The sequence below is a fragment of the Piliocolobus tephrosceles genome, chromosome 16 (assembly GCF_002776525.5).
Source record: "Piliocolobus tephrosceles isolate RC106 chromosome 16, ASM277652v3, whole genome shotgun sequence".
In the NCBI taxonomy this organism is placed as follows: domain Eukaryota; kingdom Metazoa; phylum Chordata; class Mammalia; order Primates; family Cercopithecidae; genus Piliocolobus; species Piliocolobus tephrosceles.
Genome location: NC_045449.1, coordinates 10,003,713 through 10,017,776, shown reverse-complemented (window position 1 = coordinate 10,017,776; position 14,064 = coordinate 10,003,713). Strand labels below are relative to the sequence as shown.

Here is a 14,064-nt window from a genome sequence, read left to right as displayed (position 1 = left end):
CTGTAGGGTTTTACAGAAAGCGTATTTGAAGGCAGAAGCATCTGGTAGACAGCAGGAGAACCTTGAACTTGAATGCCCTTCGAGGCTGTCCCCAGGCCTGGGGCATGGGATGCCCGCCTTGGCTCTTCTCCACACATAGTCTTGACCTTCAGGGGCTTTGTCCTTCCCAGGGTGGACAGAGGTAATGCAGCCATGGGCGAAGGGGAGGAAATGGGCTGGGGGAGGGAGGGGAACAGGGATGCCAAGCCAGCTCTTCATCCCCTCCAGTGAAGAGATTGTGGCGTGGACTAAGTTAAAGCTGGGGCTGCCAGCAGGGGCCTGCGTGCTGGGTTTGTCTTCTGGGGCCCCAGTCTTTCCTTATTCCTGAATCTTGCCTGAACCGGCTATAGGGGCAGGTAGTGTCTGGGCCGGGCAGGTAATAGCGCAGAGTGAGGCAGGTAGAGGTGCTTCCTCAGGGCCAATGACTTCAGATCAGCCCCCCACCTCCAGCCCTAGGCATCCTGGTTTAATGGGACAGGGACTTCCTAGGACATTTCTAAGCTCTTGGGTGATTCTCGTGGGTAGCCAGGGTTGCAGACCACTGTGATAGAGAATGGTGGAGAACATGGCAGCTTTTCTCCTCATCCTGTCGATAGCACCTGCCACCTGAGTTTTCAAGAGACAACTGAAATCTTTATTATTTTTTTCTTTTTTTTTTTCCTTGAAATGGAGTCTCGCTCTGTTGCTCAAGCTGGAGTTCAGTGGCGCAATCTTGGCTCACTGCAGCCCCCGCCTCCTGGGTTCCAGCAATTCTCCTGCTTCAGCCTCCCAGGTAGCTGGGATTACAGGCACGTCCACCGTGCCCAGCTAATTTTTGTATTTTTTAAATTATTGTTATTAGAAGGGCTTTCACCATATTGGCAAGGCTAGTCTTGAACTCCTGACCTCAGGTGATCTGCCTGCCTTGGCCTCCTAAAGTGCTGGGATTACAGGCATGAGCCACTGTGCCTGGCCTTTTTATTTTTTCACAAGACCCTTTCCTGGTTTTTGTATACTTGAAGATAAGTCAAACATTTTTTTAAAAGGTCTGCAGGTCAAGCAAAGCACATCCAATGGCCCCGTAAGCAGCCTCTGGTCTGCAGGTGAGCCCTCAGCTGTCTGACTCTGCCTCCGATTGCACCCACCACCTCATGTCTGGCTGTTGTCCGTGATATGGGGGTGACTATGCTTGTACTTTGCCCTCACCCATTTTCTGTTCTTGTTCTTGTAGCCCCAGACCCAGAGTGATTCGCATCTTCCCACAACAACCCTGTGTGGTTTGTAATATTTTTGGTCCCGTTTCTCAGATGTGGAAAGCCACTTGCCCAAGGGGGATGGTGGAGTCGGGACTCAAACACAGCTCTGTTTGCCTTATGAGCCTGAGCTCTCAGTCGCCTCACTGGGTCTCTCTGCCTGGAGTTCTTTGGTGCTGCTGGCTGGGAACACCCCACCAACGGGCTTCTGTGTGGGACCCTCTGACCCAGTCAGGTGGCTCCTTTGAGTTCATAACTGGGCTGAGCAGGTGTTCCAGATGCCAGGCCAGAGGATTGCGTAGGAGTCAGATAGGGATGGGGATGTGGGAGTCCCTGGTTTCTAGAGAAATATTTAGGTCGGTGCAAAAGTAATTGCGATTCTGTCCATTTTTTAATGGCAAAAAATGCAATTACTTTTGCACCAACCGAATAGCCCATTTCCGACTTCTGCTGTCGGTATGCTCTTCCTTCGCCCCCATCCCAAACTCTGTCCCCTAGGTTGTGATGTCCCCATTCTGCCTCTGCCCCTCCCTCCCTAGACTCTAGATTTTAGAATAGGGCAGGAGAGATGGCATCTTTGCTGGCATTTTCTCTCTGCAAGGCCAGGCCAGTAGCCTGGTAAGCTGAGCAGAGCCATGAAAACAGAAAGAAGAATGAAGGGAGGCCGGGCATGGTGGCTCATGCCTGTAATCCCAGCACTTTGGGAAGCTGAAGCGGGCATATGACTTGAGGTCAGGAGTTCAAGACCAGCCTGGCCAACATGGTGAAACCCCATCTCTACTAACAATACAAAAATTAGCCAGGCATGGTGGCGCAGGCCGTTAGTCCCAGCTACACTGGAGGCTGAGGCAGGAGAATCGCCTGAACCCAGGAGACGCAGGTTGCAGTGAGCTGAGATCGTGCCACTGCACTCCAGCCTGGGTGACAGAGCGAGACTCCGTCTCCAAAAAATAAAAATTGGAAAAAAAAAAAAGAATGAAGAGAGAGAATGAAGGCAGAGCTGGGCTGGGAGGCTGGGCAGCTGACCCAGGCTGGTGGCTGGATGATTCTCAGGACTCAGTGGCCACAAAAGTTGGAGAATAAATGAGAGTGAATGAGAGAGGAAGGAGGTGGAACAAACCTCAAGACTGGGGATGGAGGAGTGGGGTGCATAGAAAACCAGGAGTCCCTGCTGAGACTAGTGAGCCCAACAGGGCAGGTCATCTAGAGCCTATGGTCTAGTATAGCATTTCCCAAGGTACTGTGCCAAGATGGGTTTAGATGGTCTATGGACAAGATTTTTCACTACCAGTGAACCATATTAAGAGAAGGGCATTCCTTTTGCAGTTCTCGCCTTGCTTCTGATTACATTGAGGAGAAAGTTTTGGGAGGTGCCGGGCGAGGGCAGGCCTCAGCAGGTAGCAGTATCCAGCAAAGATTGAATAACTGCTTGATTTTTGTTGTGGTTATTTTTATGGTTATTATAGATTTCTGGCAAATGTCACTAGTTTTCCATTCAGAGACTCACATAAATTTTCTGTTCAGTGCAATTTTTAAAAGAGAAAAGTGAGTCAACTAAAAATATTAGCAAATAAGAGGAAAAAGTGGTAGGAGAGTATGCTGAAAATCATAATGGTGATCAGTGAAAGATCGGCTCCCAGGAGATGCTGGGTGTGGGGGGTTCAGGGTCTCCGGCTGTGGGGTCAAATGGACCAGAGTTCAAACCCATTAATGCTGTGACCTTGGGCAAGTCGCTTTGCGTCTCTAAGGCATAGTTGACTCCATCATAAAACATTAATATGAAATGAGCTCATGCTGGTCATGTGTTTGGCACAGGGCCTGAGCCAACATCATAGTAGTGTGGTTATTATGTGAAGTGTTTATTGGCATGAAATACTGAACCCAGAGGCTGGTGTTCCTGGGCTAGCAAGGATCACAGGCCAACGTGGAAGAGGAGGCTTTGTGAAGGAATGAGCTCTCTGTCCACACAAGTGTTTGAGAGGCTTGTCACCTGTCGAGGATTTAGTGGCAGGATTCTGCCACTGGATGGGCCAGACAAAAGGGGAGATCCCTTCAAGTAAACATTCCATAGGCACGGTGCGGAGAGAGTCAACATAGCAGGCCGGGGTGCCCTGCTTGCAACATTGGCCCTTGGCTGGTGTCTGGGAATTTGCATTTAGGAAGGGCTCCCATTATTCCCTAAATAGTAAGGGTGGCTCTTCTCTAAACTGTTCGTGTAAGTAATATGGTTTGTGCTGGATTTCTTCAGGGAGTCTGCAATTTGTGTTTATGGTAGGCAGGGGGTGCCTACATGACCAGCTCCTAATAAAAATCCTGTGCACGGAGTCTGGAATGAGCTTACCTGCTGGACAATATTTTACACGTGCTGTCAGGACTCAGTGCTGGAGGAATTAGGCACATCCTATGTGACTCCTCTGGGAGAGGACCTCCTGAGCTTGCACCTGGTTTTCTCGGGACCTTGTCCCAGGTTCTGTGTCCCTTCACTGATTTTGCTTTGTATCCTTTTGCTGTAATAAGACCCTTTAAAAAAAATAGAGACCGGATCTCACTCTGTCACCCAGGCTGGAGTGCAGTGTTATGATCCTAGCTCACTGCAGCCTCAAACTCCTGGGCTCAAGCAATCCTCCCATCTCAGCCTCCCGAGAAGCTGGAACTGTAGGCGTGTGCCACCATGCCTGGCTAATTTTGTGTGTGTGTTTGTGCTTTTTTTTTTTTTAGAGACAGGGTTTTGCTGTGTTGTCTAGGCTGGTCTTGAACTCCTGGCCTCAAGCGATCCTCTTGCCTCAGCCTCCCAAAGTGCTGGGATTACAGGTGTGAGCTACTGTGTCTGGCCATAAGTCTTCACCAGAAGTAAAATATATGCTGAGTAACATGAGTCCTTCTAGGGAATCGTCAGAGCTGAGGGTGGTTTTGGGGACTCCCAGCATAGCCTGCCTCTGTCTTCAGGTCAGGGAGGGAAACCCAGGGCCTCATCTGGGTCAGTGGGTCATCCTGGCTCAATGGGTCAGGGACTTCCTAGCAAAGGTTCCTCAAAAGTTCTCCTAGAATCAAACTTAGGGAAGTGCCCTGGAGGAGCTGGTGATGCTTCTGGGAAGAGCTGGCCTATCAAGCGCATATGGGGGTGCCTGTCCTTCTTTGAGGTGCTGTATGATGTCACTGTGCTTCGTACAAAGCAGCTTAAAAGGTTTGGGAGGAAGTATTGGGGCGTTTTTAATGTGTGGCGGAAGTCTCAGGTATGGTTTGTGTTAAGCCTCTGAATGACAGAGCACAGTCCCAAAATAGTCTTCTCGAGAATGACCAAGGTGGAGACCATTGGTTTGGACCTATAATATCAGAGATGCCACACCCCGATTCTTTACAAAATGTAACAGTGACCACACCTCAGTGGTTAGTGTCAAGGTTAAGGAATGTTGATATCAACTTCCCTCTGAAGGACGTAATTCAGTTATGTATGAATCCGTTTCTCCCGGTCTGAGCCTCTGTTTAGACTTGCAGGAGATGGTTCATGATCTCCAATCAGGTCCACCCTGAGCCAGGGCTGGGCAGCAGGTATGGAGAGTGTCTGGGCTGTATTTTCAAAGAACTGTCACGGTGTAGGAGGACTCGGACAGGTGTTTGCAGACGTTCCTAACTTAAGGTCAGCCTGATTCGTCTGTGTAGGGATCACCAGGCAGGGATTCAGCATTGGTCCTATTGGCTTTCCTTTCTGATTACCCCCTAGCCAGAGCGGGTGGGGGATAGGACTGAGGTAAGCTCAGAAGTGGCCCACTTGTCTGCATGAAGAAGTGAAGGGAGTTGGGATAAAATGGAAGACAGAGGAGACTCTGCTGTGGCGGGCTGGAAACTCCACTCCCCCAACCCCATCCCTCCCCCAGATTTCATCAGAACCTTTTATATAGGATGGCAGAACCATGGAGCTGGGAGAAGGAGCTATCACTTGGCTGTAGTGTCAGCAAGGAGAGGCCAATTTTTAATGCTTTATGTACATGATTAACTCATTTGATCTGTGTAACTGGTATTATTATTAATACTTATATCATCATTATTATTTTTTGTCTTCGCGGGAATTGCTGATATGAGATTGTCCAGCTAGATCAAGCAACTTGTCCTGGCAAAGCATGGATCTGAACCCAGGCAGTCTGGCTCCCAAGTCCACTCTCTTCACTACTACACTGTCAGGACTTGGTGACCTAGAAATGCTCCCCCGACTGCAAAATTCAGTGACTCCAGGAGCCAGTCCAAGCAGAGCAAGGCTGCCATGATGCCCTGCAGAATGAGAGTCACATCTCAGGCTTTCTGAACGAGTTATATGTTTTTTCCTAATTAATAGACCTTGAAATAAATAGTTAACTGTTTTTACAAAATTGACCTTGTAGGCCAGGCACAGTGGCTCACACCTGCATTCCCAGTGCTTTGGGAGGCTGAGATGAGGGAATGCCCTGAGGCCAAATGTTCAAGACTGGCCTGGGCAATATAGCGAGAGTCCATCTCTGCAAAAAAAAAAAAAAAAAAAAAAAAAAAAAAAAAGCCTGGCCAGGCCAGGTGTGATGGCTCATGCCTGTAATCCCAGCTCTTTGGGAGGCCAAGGCCGGTAGATCACCTGAGGTCGGGAGTTCAAGACCAGCCTAACCAACATGGAGACACCCCATCTCTATTAAAAATACAAAATTAGCCAGGCACGGTGGTGCATGCCTGTAATCCTAGCTACTCAGGAGGCTGAGGCAGGAGAATTGCTTGAACCCGGGAGGCGGAGGTTGTGGTGAGCCGAGATTGTGCCATTGCATTCCAGCCTGGGCAACAAATTAGCCTGGCCTTGGCTCATTATCACAGTCTGTCTTGCGCTTCCTCAATCCCTACTTTCCTCTCCCTCCCACTTCCACTATAGATGATGCCTTCCTACCCTGCCCCATAGCAATCTGGTCACTGGGGAAATGGGAGTATGGAGAAGAGTATACTGTAATTCCCTTAATCTTATTTCAAGGTCAAGTTACATTTTGGTCCCAAGCATGCAGCCCCCTAACCTGAGCTCTGGATAGACCTCCTTTGGGACTCCCAATCCTGCCTAACCTCCCTGGCACTCTGTGCTCTTACATATCTTCCACTCTGAGTCCAGCCCAACATTCTGGCTATTTCTTCTTCCAGTGCTATGTGACTGGCACAGTTGGCCCCAAGGTCCCAGCCAGGAGGACCTGGGGAAGCATCAGAGGTATTGACAGCAACATTTCTGATCCATGGTCTGACTTGGCCTGATGAGGGCAGCTGATAATGGCTCTCCAAGGTATGTCTAGGTCCTTATCTGCAGAACCTGGGAATGTTATTTTATTTAGAAAAGAGGTCTTTGCAGGTACAATGAAATTAAGGATCTTGAGTTGAGAAGGTTTTCCTGGGTTATCTGAGTAAGCCCTAAATGCAATTGCAAGCATCTTTATAAGAGAGAAGCTGAAAGAGATTCAACTATAGACGGAAGACAAAGGGTATAACTGGGGAGGTAAGGATTTCAGTGATGCAGCCACAAGCCAAGGAATGCCAGCAGTTACCAGGAGCTGAAAGACTCAAGGACTGAATTCTCCCCTTGACCCTCTGGGAGGAGTATGGCCCTATCAATACCTTGATTTCAGCTCAGTGATACTAATTCTTGGATGTTTGGCATCCAGAACTGTGAGAGAATTCATTTCTGTTGCTTTAAGACACCAAGTTTATGGTCATGTGTTACAGTGGCCCAAGGAAGGTTTTTAGAAATGTAGATATCTTTGGAAGAGAAGCTTACCCACAAGTGCAGGCTCAAGAAAGGAACCGAATCTCTAAATTCTCCCTGCCTTATGTTCTTCAGCTTTGATGATTGCTATCTGTATACTTTGCCCTTTACCAAGGAACTGTTAGCCGGGACTCTTTCTATTAAACGTTACAGAAATCCTACTCAGGCCAGGTGTGGTGGCTTATGCCTGTAATCCCAGCTCTTTGGGAGGCTGAGGCAGGGAATCACTTGAGCCCAGGAGTTTGAGACCAGCCTCAGCAGCGTAGTGAGACCCCCATCTCTACAAATAATAAATTCACTAGGTGTGGTGGCACTCCCCTATAGTCCCAGATACTTGAGAGGCGGAGGTGGGAGGATTGCTTGAGCCTAGGAGTTCGAGGCTGCAGTGAGCTATGATTGCACTGCTATACTTTAGCCTGTGGACAGAGCAAAATCTAATGAAAAAAATCTCACTCAAATTGGCTTCAAACAAAAAAAGGAACAGTGCCAGGAAGTTCAGCTTCAGGCATGGTTTGATCAAGTGGCTTAAACAGTGTCAGCAGTCTGATGTTTCTCTATCTCTGATTCCTTCTCTTCCTCATCAGCCCCTTTCCTTCTCCACTGACTCCGTTCTCAGTGAGACTTCCTGCAAGGTTTCATCGTGACCATCGGCAGCTTCAGGCTTGCATCCTCTCATAGTAATACATCTGTCCCCAGTAATTCCAAAACCAAATTCCAGGTATCCAGCCCCAGATGGGTAATGTGCCCATTCGTGAACTAGTACTGTGGTTGGGGAGAGGGCACGTGCTAACTGGCCAGGCAGGAGCCACTTACCCCCAGAAACCTGGAGGGCTGAGAAAGGGGAGAGGTGGTTCCACAGTAGAAAAATCAAGGTGCTTCTTTCAGAAGCCAGGGTATGTCTGGCCACTGGGCAGGTCCACACAGCATACAGATGCTACAAGAGCCTGCTGTGCTTTCCAGGTCACAGACCCCCAGGGTGTGCTTGGAAATGCCAGATCATGCTGTGCCGCTTTCCCTCTGCCCCAGCCTCTGGCACGAGACTCCCACGTGTGAAAAGCAGACTCACACTCCCTGCGTGTTGTGGAGCCCGCGAAATGAAGACGTCGATCTGGGAGGCCCCAGAAGGTGTGGGGGATTGAGTGAGAGGTCCAAGAAGCTGCAGCAGCCACCGCCCGCTGGGTCCTCGTGTTTAAAAATCACATTATCAGAGCATCTTTGAACTTCTGTTGACATGTATGTGACTAATGTTTGAGCTGGTGAGGGCCGTGTTGGGAAATGGAAAAGGGAAGTGGGGACGAGCGCTCGTGCTAAAATGGGGCTCTCTTTGGCAATGGCCTTTGGAGTAGGTGACTCACTAGGGGTATTGAGGCAACAAAGGAACTGCTGTGGCTAGATGAAAAAGCAAGACGCTTCCTCTGCCCCCCTCACCACCCGCGCAAGGGGGAGCCCGTGGCCTGAGTGTCTTGAAGGAAGCATTTGGCCAGGGACGGTGACCCACGGTGGAACCATACTAGATGGTGGTCAGGAAGCTGCCGCGTTGAACAGGTGAGAGTAAGAGTTCCAGAGCCAGATGTGCAGGGCTTAGCTCTCAGTGTCATATCTTTTAGCAGTGTGACCTTGGATGAGATCCTCACCCTGACACCTTGATTTTGGCCCCGCTGTTACTAGCTGCAGGTGTATGCACTTTGCCCCGGTTTGCCTGGGGGCAAACTGCTGAACAGTTCGAACCTTGAATTCGTTCTCTGAAATGAGCATAGTGGTAGAACCTAGATGATTTGTCAGGGCTTTGCTGGAGCTGCTGCTTCCCTGCTTTGCAGCAGAGATGGTAGCTTTGGCAGAAAATGGTGGATCATTGCAACAGAGAAGTTAATTAAGAGGTTTCCTCAGCAGAGAGAGCAGGATGGCAGGGGCCCTCCTGTGGTGTAGGACATGGGGACATCTTTGTGAGTATCATGTGCGTGCTCTCTCTCTCTCACACACACACACACACACACACACCCCCACACACGCGTGCCAGGTGCCACCATGCCGTTGCCTATTATTTTGGTGGAGGTAGGCGGGAGCAGGGACTCCTTTTGCAAGAATGACAAAGAAGTGGCGTTAGCAAGCTCTGCCTGTCTGTTCCTCTAGGGGAATCCCCATGAAAGCACCACAGAGCCACTCTGCTTCCCTTTCTTGGCCCACTCTAGGAAACCCAGCCAGCAGGTAAATGGGAGCACAGAGTGAGGCCAGGGTTGCCTTTGCTGGGGGGAGGGGTCCATCCTACTGTGTGCCCTGTGATGCCTGCACAGTGTAGATGGAGCTCCCTGGACGTCCCCGCCTCCCCCTGGGCTGCTCCAGGTACTGCAGGCCTCACCCACATTGTGCAGGACTGCTCGGCTACCCACAGGATCCTGGGGGGTGAAAGGGCATTTGCGGTGGGAACTGAGATCCGCGGGGTCATTAGGAGTTAGCGTCAGCCAACGGTGGCTCAGCACTCCTGGGGGAGAGAAGAAAGGAAAGGGAGAGCATAGGGATGTGAGCAGCCCTGATTTGCTGGTTCAGGGATTTCTGAGACCAAAAAGCAACCCACCAGCAAAGCAGAATTAGCTGTGTTATTTAAAGTTACTCACATCAAAAGATTTAAATGATCTGTGTGAACACAGAAGCCCACTGTGTTCGTGTGGTTTCTATGGGAAAGATGCATTTTATGTTTTTAAAGTTTATCTTCTCTCTATATCAATGGAGAATCATTGGAAGATCAAATGATATCCCAATCAGTTGTCGAATTAATTTATTTTATTTTATATTTTATTTTATTTTGGAGACTGAGTCTCACTCTGTCTCCCAGGCTGGAGTGCAGTGACGCAATCTCGGCTCACTGCAGCCTCCACGTCCCGGGTTCAAGTGATTCTCATGTCTCAGCCTCCTGAGTTGCCGAGATTACACGTGTGCACCACCGTGCCCAGCTGATGTCTTGATTTCTGGAAACAAGGCTGGCCTTCTGCCACTGCCTGCCATCACGAAGAGTCAAGAGGCCACCAGGTAGCCGAGTGACACCCAGCAGGCTGTCTTCCTTCAGGGATGTCAAATGTTTTGTGTATTTATAGTAGAGACGAGGTTTTGCCATGTTGGCCAGGCTGGTCTTGAACTCCTGACCTCAAGTGATCCACCCGCCTTGGCCTCCCAAAATGCTGGGATTACAATCATGAACTGCTGTGCCCAGCCTAGACCTTACTTTAAAGTAATTACCAGAATGGTAAATATTCCTCCTTCATGTAGATCAGAACTTGTCTGTGATCTCTAAAAGTCCTGAGCTTGATCCCTCCGTGGATGTGCACCTTGGTCAGGGGCACTGGGAGCCAACTGAAGCCTGGTCAGTGTCTGTACCAGGGTTTTTGGCCATGTTGCTGTTGACATTTTAGGCTGGATGATTGTTTTGTTGTGGGCGGTGGTCCTGTGCATTGTTGAGCATTTAGCAGCATCCTTGGCTGGTAAATGTCATCAAATATTGCCCCATTGGTTCAGAAACACGGGCTACACATGGAGTGCCATATTGTTCCCCTAGAAACTGGGAGAGGAAAGAGTTTCTCTGTTCTGGGCTGAGAGGGAGGCTGGGAGTGGGAACGCCCAGCGCAGTTCGCTGTGGGAGAAATGAATCAGGGGCCTGAAAGGGGGTGGGTGCCACAGCTGCCCCCTCCTATAGCTTCCCCCCAGAGGCTCCAGGGCCGTCACACTGTCATTAACGACACAGCATTCCTGTTGGTGCTTGTGTGCATCTTTGGATGAAACTAGAAAAGAAGCTGAACTATCTTCAACTGTGCCATAAAAGAGGATATAAAAAAACTCAGTAAAACACAAAAATGTCAGCCGAAGCAGGATTGCTTGCTGGGGCCTTGGCAAGGAGGGGCAGACAGCAGGCTGGACGCCCCTGGCGCTGTCTGCGGGAGTCACGGGTGGGGAGGAGAGGGCGGGAGAGCCCAGCCCATGCTGGGGGCCACCAAGCCCGGGCTCTGGGCCAAACACACAGCCCCCCTGGTTTCTTGGGCCCAACCCCGATGCTGTAATTCTGTTTATTTTGCTGAATATGAAATCCATATGGTTCTGATTTCTTCCTTGTAATCCGTCATCTCTGTGTGGCTTTGGAGCCAGCAACCATGCAAAGTGGCTTTGAAGTTGTTGTTCTGAGTAAGTAGGAAGTTGTGTTCTTCCAGGGTTCAGTGGGGCAACCATGAGGTTTGCATTTGATTTGGGAACTGCTCCAGGAGAGGGAAGCAGATTGGCACAGTCGGTTTTGGTCCTGGCCTAGGAGCTTGCGCTGGGTCAGAACGGAGACCATTTACAGACCCTTCGGTGGATTTGCACAGCCAAGGTCCTTCTCTGGCCCTCAGCTTAGGTCAGAGGTACTCTTGGTTCTAGGAGTCTCTTTGGAAACAACAGGTGTCTCTGCAGGGAGCTAATGCACTCACTCAGCCTCTCCCACCTGCATCATGACAACCCATAAATGTGTCCAAGGCTTGCCAAATGTCCTCAGGGGGCACAAAGTCGCCCCTGGTTAGAAACACAGGCTACATGTGGCATTGCTGGGCCACATGGTAAATGTGTGTTTAATGTTACAGGAAACTGCCACACTGCCCTACAGAAGGACTGTACCATTTTGTGTTCCCACGAGCAACATATGAGAATTCCAGTTGCTCTGCATCCTTGTCGGCACTTGGTATTGTCAGTCTTTTCATTTTAAGTCTTTCTGGATCACACTTGATTTTGACATATAGAAATGAGCCCCCAGAAAGGTCCAAGATTTGTTCAAGGCCCCTAGCCTTGTCAGGAGCTCCTTGAAGATCAGAATCTAGACATTTTGTCTTGGGGGCTGCGGGCTTTCTGGGAGGTGGCCAGGTGTACAGAAGGAAAGTGACAGGGTTATTCCATGTGCCAGACCTGGGAGTCGGTAGCTTCTGTTCGGCCCTGGGGCTTCAACAGTATCCAAGAGGAGTGTAGAAAAAGAAGGTGGTGGTAGCAGGGAAAAGCTGCACATCCCAGAGTCATGAGGTTGAAGACCCTATGCTTCTGCTCCCTCCTCCCACTCCCGGCTCATTTTAAGCTGGAAGCTCAGAGAGGTACAGAAGTCTGCCCAGTGTCGCTCGGCTAGCTGGTGGCCTCTTGATTCTTCGTTATGGCAGGCAGTGGCAGAAGGCCAGCCTTGCTTCCAGAAGCATCCTTACTATAAAGCACCAGGGCCACGGGCTGCTTCTCCTTGGCGCTTTAAGGAGGAGAGTTTTTGCAAATTGCTCTACCTGGTTGGATCATCACACTCCCTCAGTGTCTTGGTCTCGGGTCCACTCCAGGCCGGAAGGAGCGTGTGCAGGGGATGATGGCTGCAGCTGAAAGCAGAGGGGTGACCTAATGGGGAGGTGGAGGTTCATCAGGACCAGGCACTTCTCCAGAGGCTTCCCACCCACCCTCAGGGGGAAGGGGCCCAGCTGCCCTGGAAGGCTGTGGACATGCTTTTCCGATTGCAGAATACTTCTCTTTCATTTTGAATATAATTTGTTTGGTTGCCACGGCAACGTCAAATCTCTATTTTAATGCTAACCTGCGTGGCTGCAACTTTCTATATATAAATGCTGCTTTGCACACTGAATTAGCCGATGCCACGGGGAAGCAGCGGATATGGGGATGGTGGCAGAAAATGACCAGCGTGTCAGATTTGCATAAGGACACACCACGAGGCTGAGGTGAGTTGGAACCAGGGCGCTGCTGGTTATCTTTGATGCAGAGGCTCGAAGCTAATTGGGCCAGGTTGAGCGCGAGGCAGCTGCCACTCCTGCAAGAGGAGAAATCCTCCTTGGATGACCTCTTGCTTGGCTTGCGTTTGGCTCTGCTCTGGGGGGATTTGGGGAATTCTTCTGTTTCCCCGTGTATCAGTCCTCCTCATGCCTCCAGTGAGCCTGGGCCACTCTATGACCCAAGGAACTGGAAAGAAGAGAAAGCCACTTGGGCAGGGGATGTATCTGAGATGAACTCCGTGGGAAGTGAGTTTTTCTTGATTTCCTGGGATTTACCTCAGTTTCCTGTTTTGGATCTCCTCTTCAGTCTGCTTTTTCTTAATTCCCCAGTGTAGCTAGATTTTGTAGAGGCCACATGGCTCCAAGTGGCATGGTAGAGTTCTCAGGAGAAGCCTGAAAAGGTCCTTGGGAACCAGCAGATACAGCTCCCTCAGGTTCTAGATGAGGAAGATGCTGAGAGGGGTGACACGCTCTGCCAGACGTCACACAGCTGCTCTGGGAAATGGGGACGGGAAACCAGGTCCACACCGATCTTCTGATTTACTCATGCATGCCACGTTTATGCACATTCTGTCGTGGGACCAGGCAGCGTGTGGGTGTACATAACAGTGAAAGGGGGTGCAGCGCGGCCGCACACCCGGATGTTCTTTTCTGGTTTTGCAAGCCGGGGACATGTAATGAACACAGGATTGTATAACTCGATCTGGATCAGCCTCTGGAAAGAGCATGGAAGTTTGAATCTATCAAACTTGGATTTGGGTGGATTCAGCCACTTTCTACCTGTGTGACCGTTTTGTCAACTTTTCTGAGGCTCTATTTCCCCACCTAACCTCAAGATGTGCTAAATATCTTCCCTTGGCATTGCAATGAGACAGTGTCACGGCCGGTGTGAACCTGTCGAGGACTGTGAGAGGGGTGTGATGTGTCTGAGAGCAGAGTGGGTTGCAGACTATAAGGCATGCCACCATAGCAGGCCACAGCTCTGTTCCCCTGTGACTGGGAGACGGGGGCACTGGTATCAGAACACTGGCCCGGTCAGAGGAGTTTTGTCTGAGGACGGGGTTTCTTCAGACAGCTCCTCTGATTAGTATGGTGTGAAATGTAGTACAATTTTATTGCTGTCAGAATATGTCATTCGGGCTTCTCCTATAACATCAAACATTTCACAGATATTTTAAGTGTTGGAGCCAAAGACTGAGATCTTGTTCTTTTATTTATTTACTTTATTTATTTATTTATTTATTTATTTATTTATTTATTTATTTATTTATTT

At 49.8% G+C, this 14,064-nt stretch overlaps 1 protein-coding gene across 6 annotated transcripts in view; it reads left to right on the top strand.

The window, feature by feature from the left end:
• Window positions 1-14,064, top strand: part of GAS7 (growth arrest specific 7) — a 292,165-nt gene that overhangs the window by 132,399 nt on the left and 145,702 nt on the right. Inside the window, exon 1 of one of the 6 annotated variants that reach the window (XM_023190871.2) lies at window positions 8,405-8,571. The exons of 3 other annotated variants lie outside the window; for them this stretch is intronic. In XM_023190871.2, coding sequence (XP_023046639.1) covers window positions 8,420-8,571 — 152 coding nt within the window. In that variant the 5' untranslated portion in view covers window positions 8,405-8,419. Of the gene's footprint in view, window positions 1-8,404; window positions 8,572-12,605; window positions 12,741-14,064 lie in introns of those variants that run through there. 2 more of the 6 variants (XM_023190876.2, XM_023190875.2) reach the window with 2 other exon arrangements.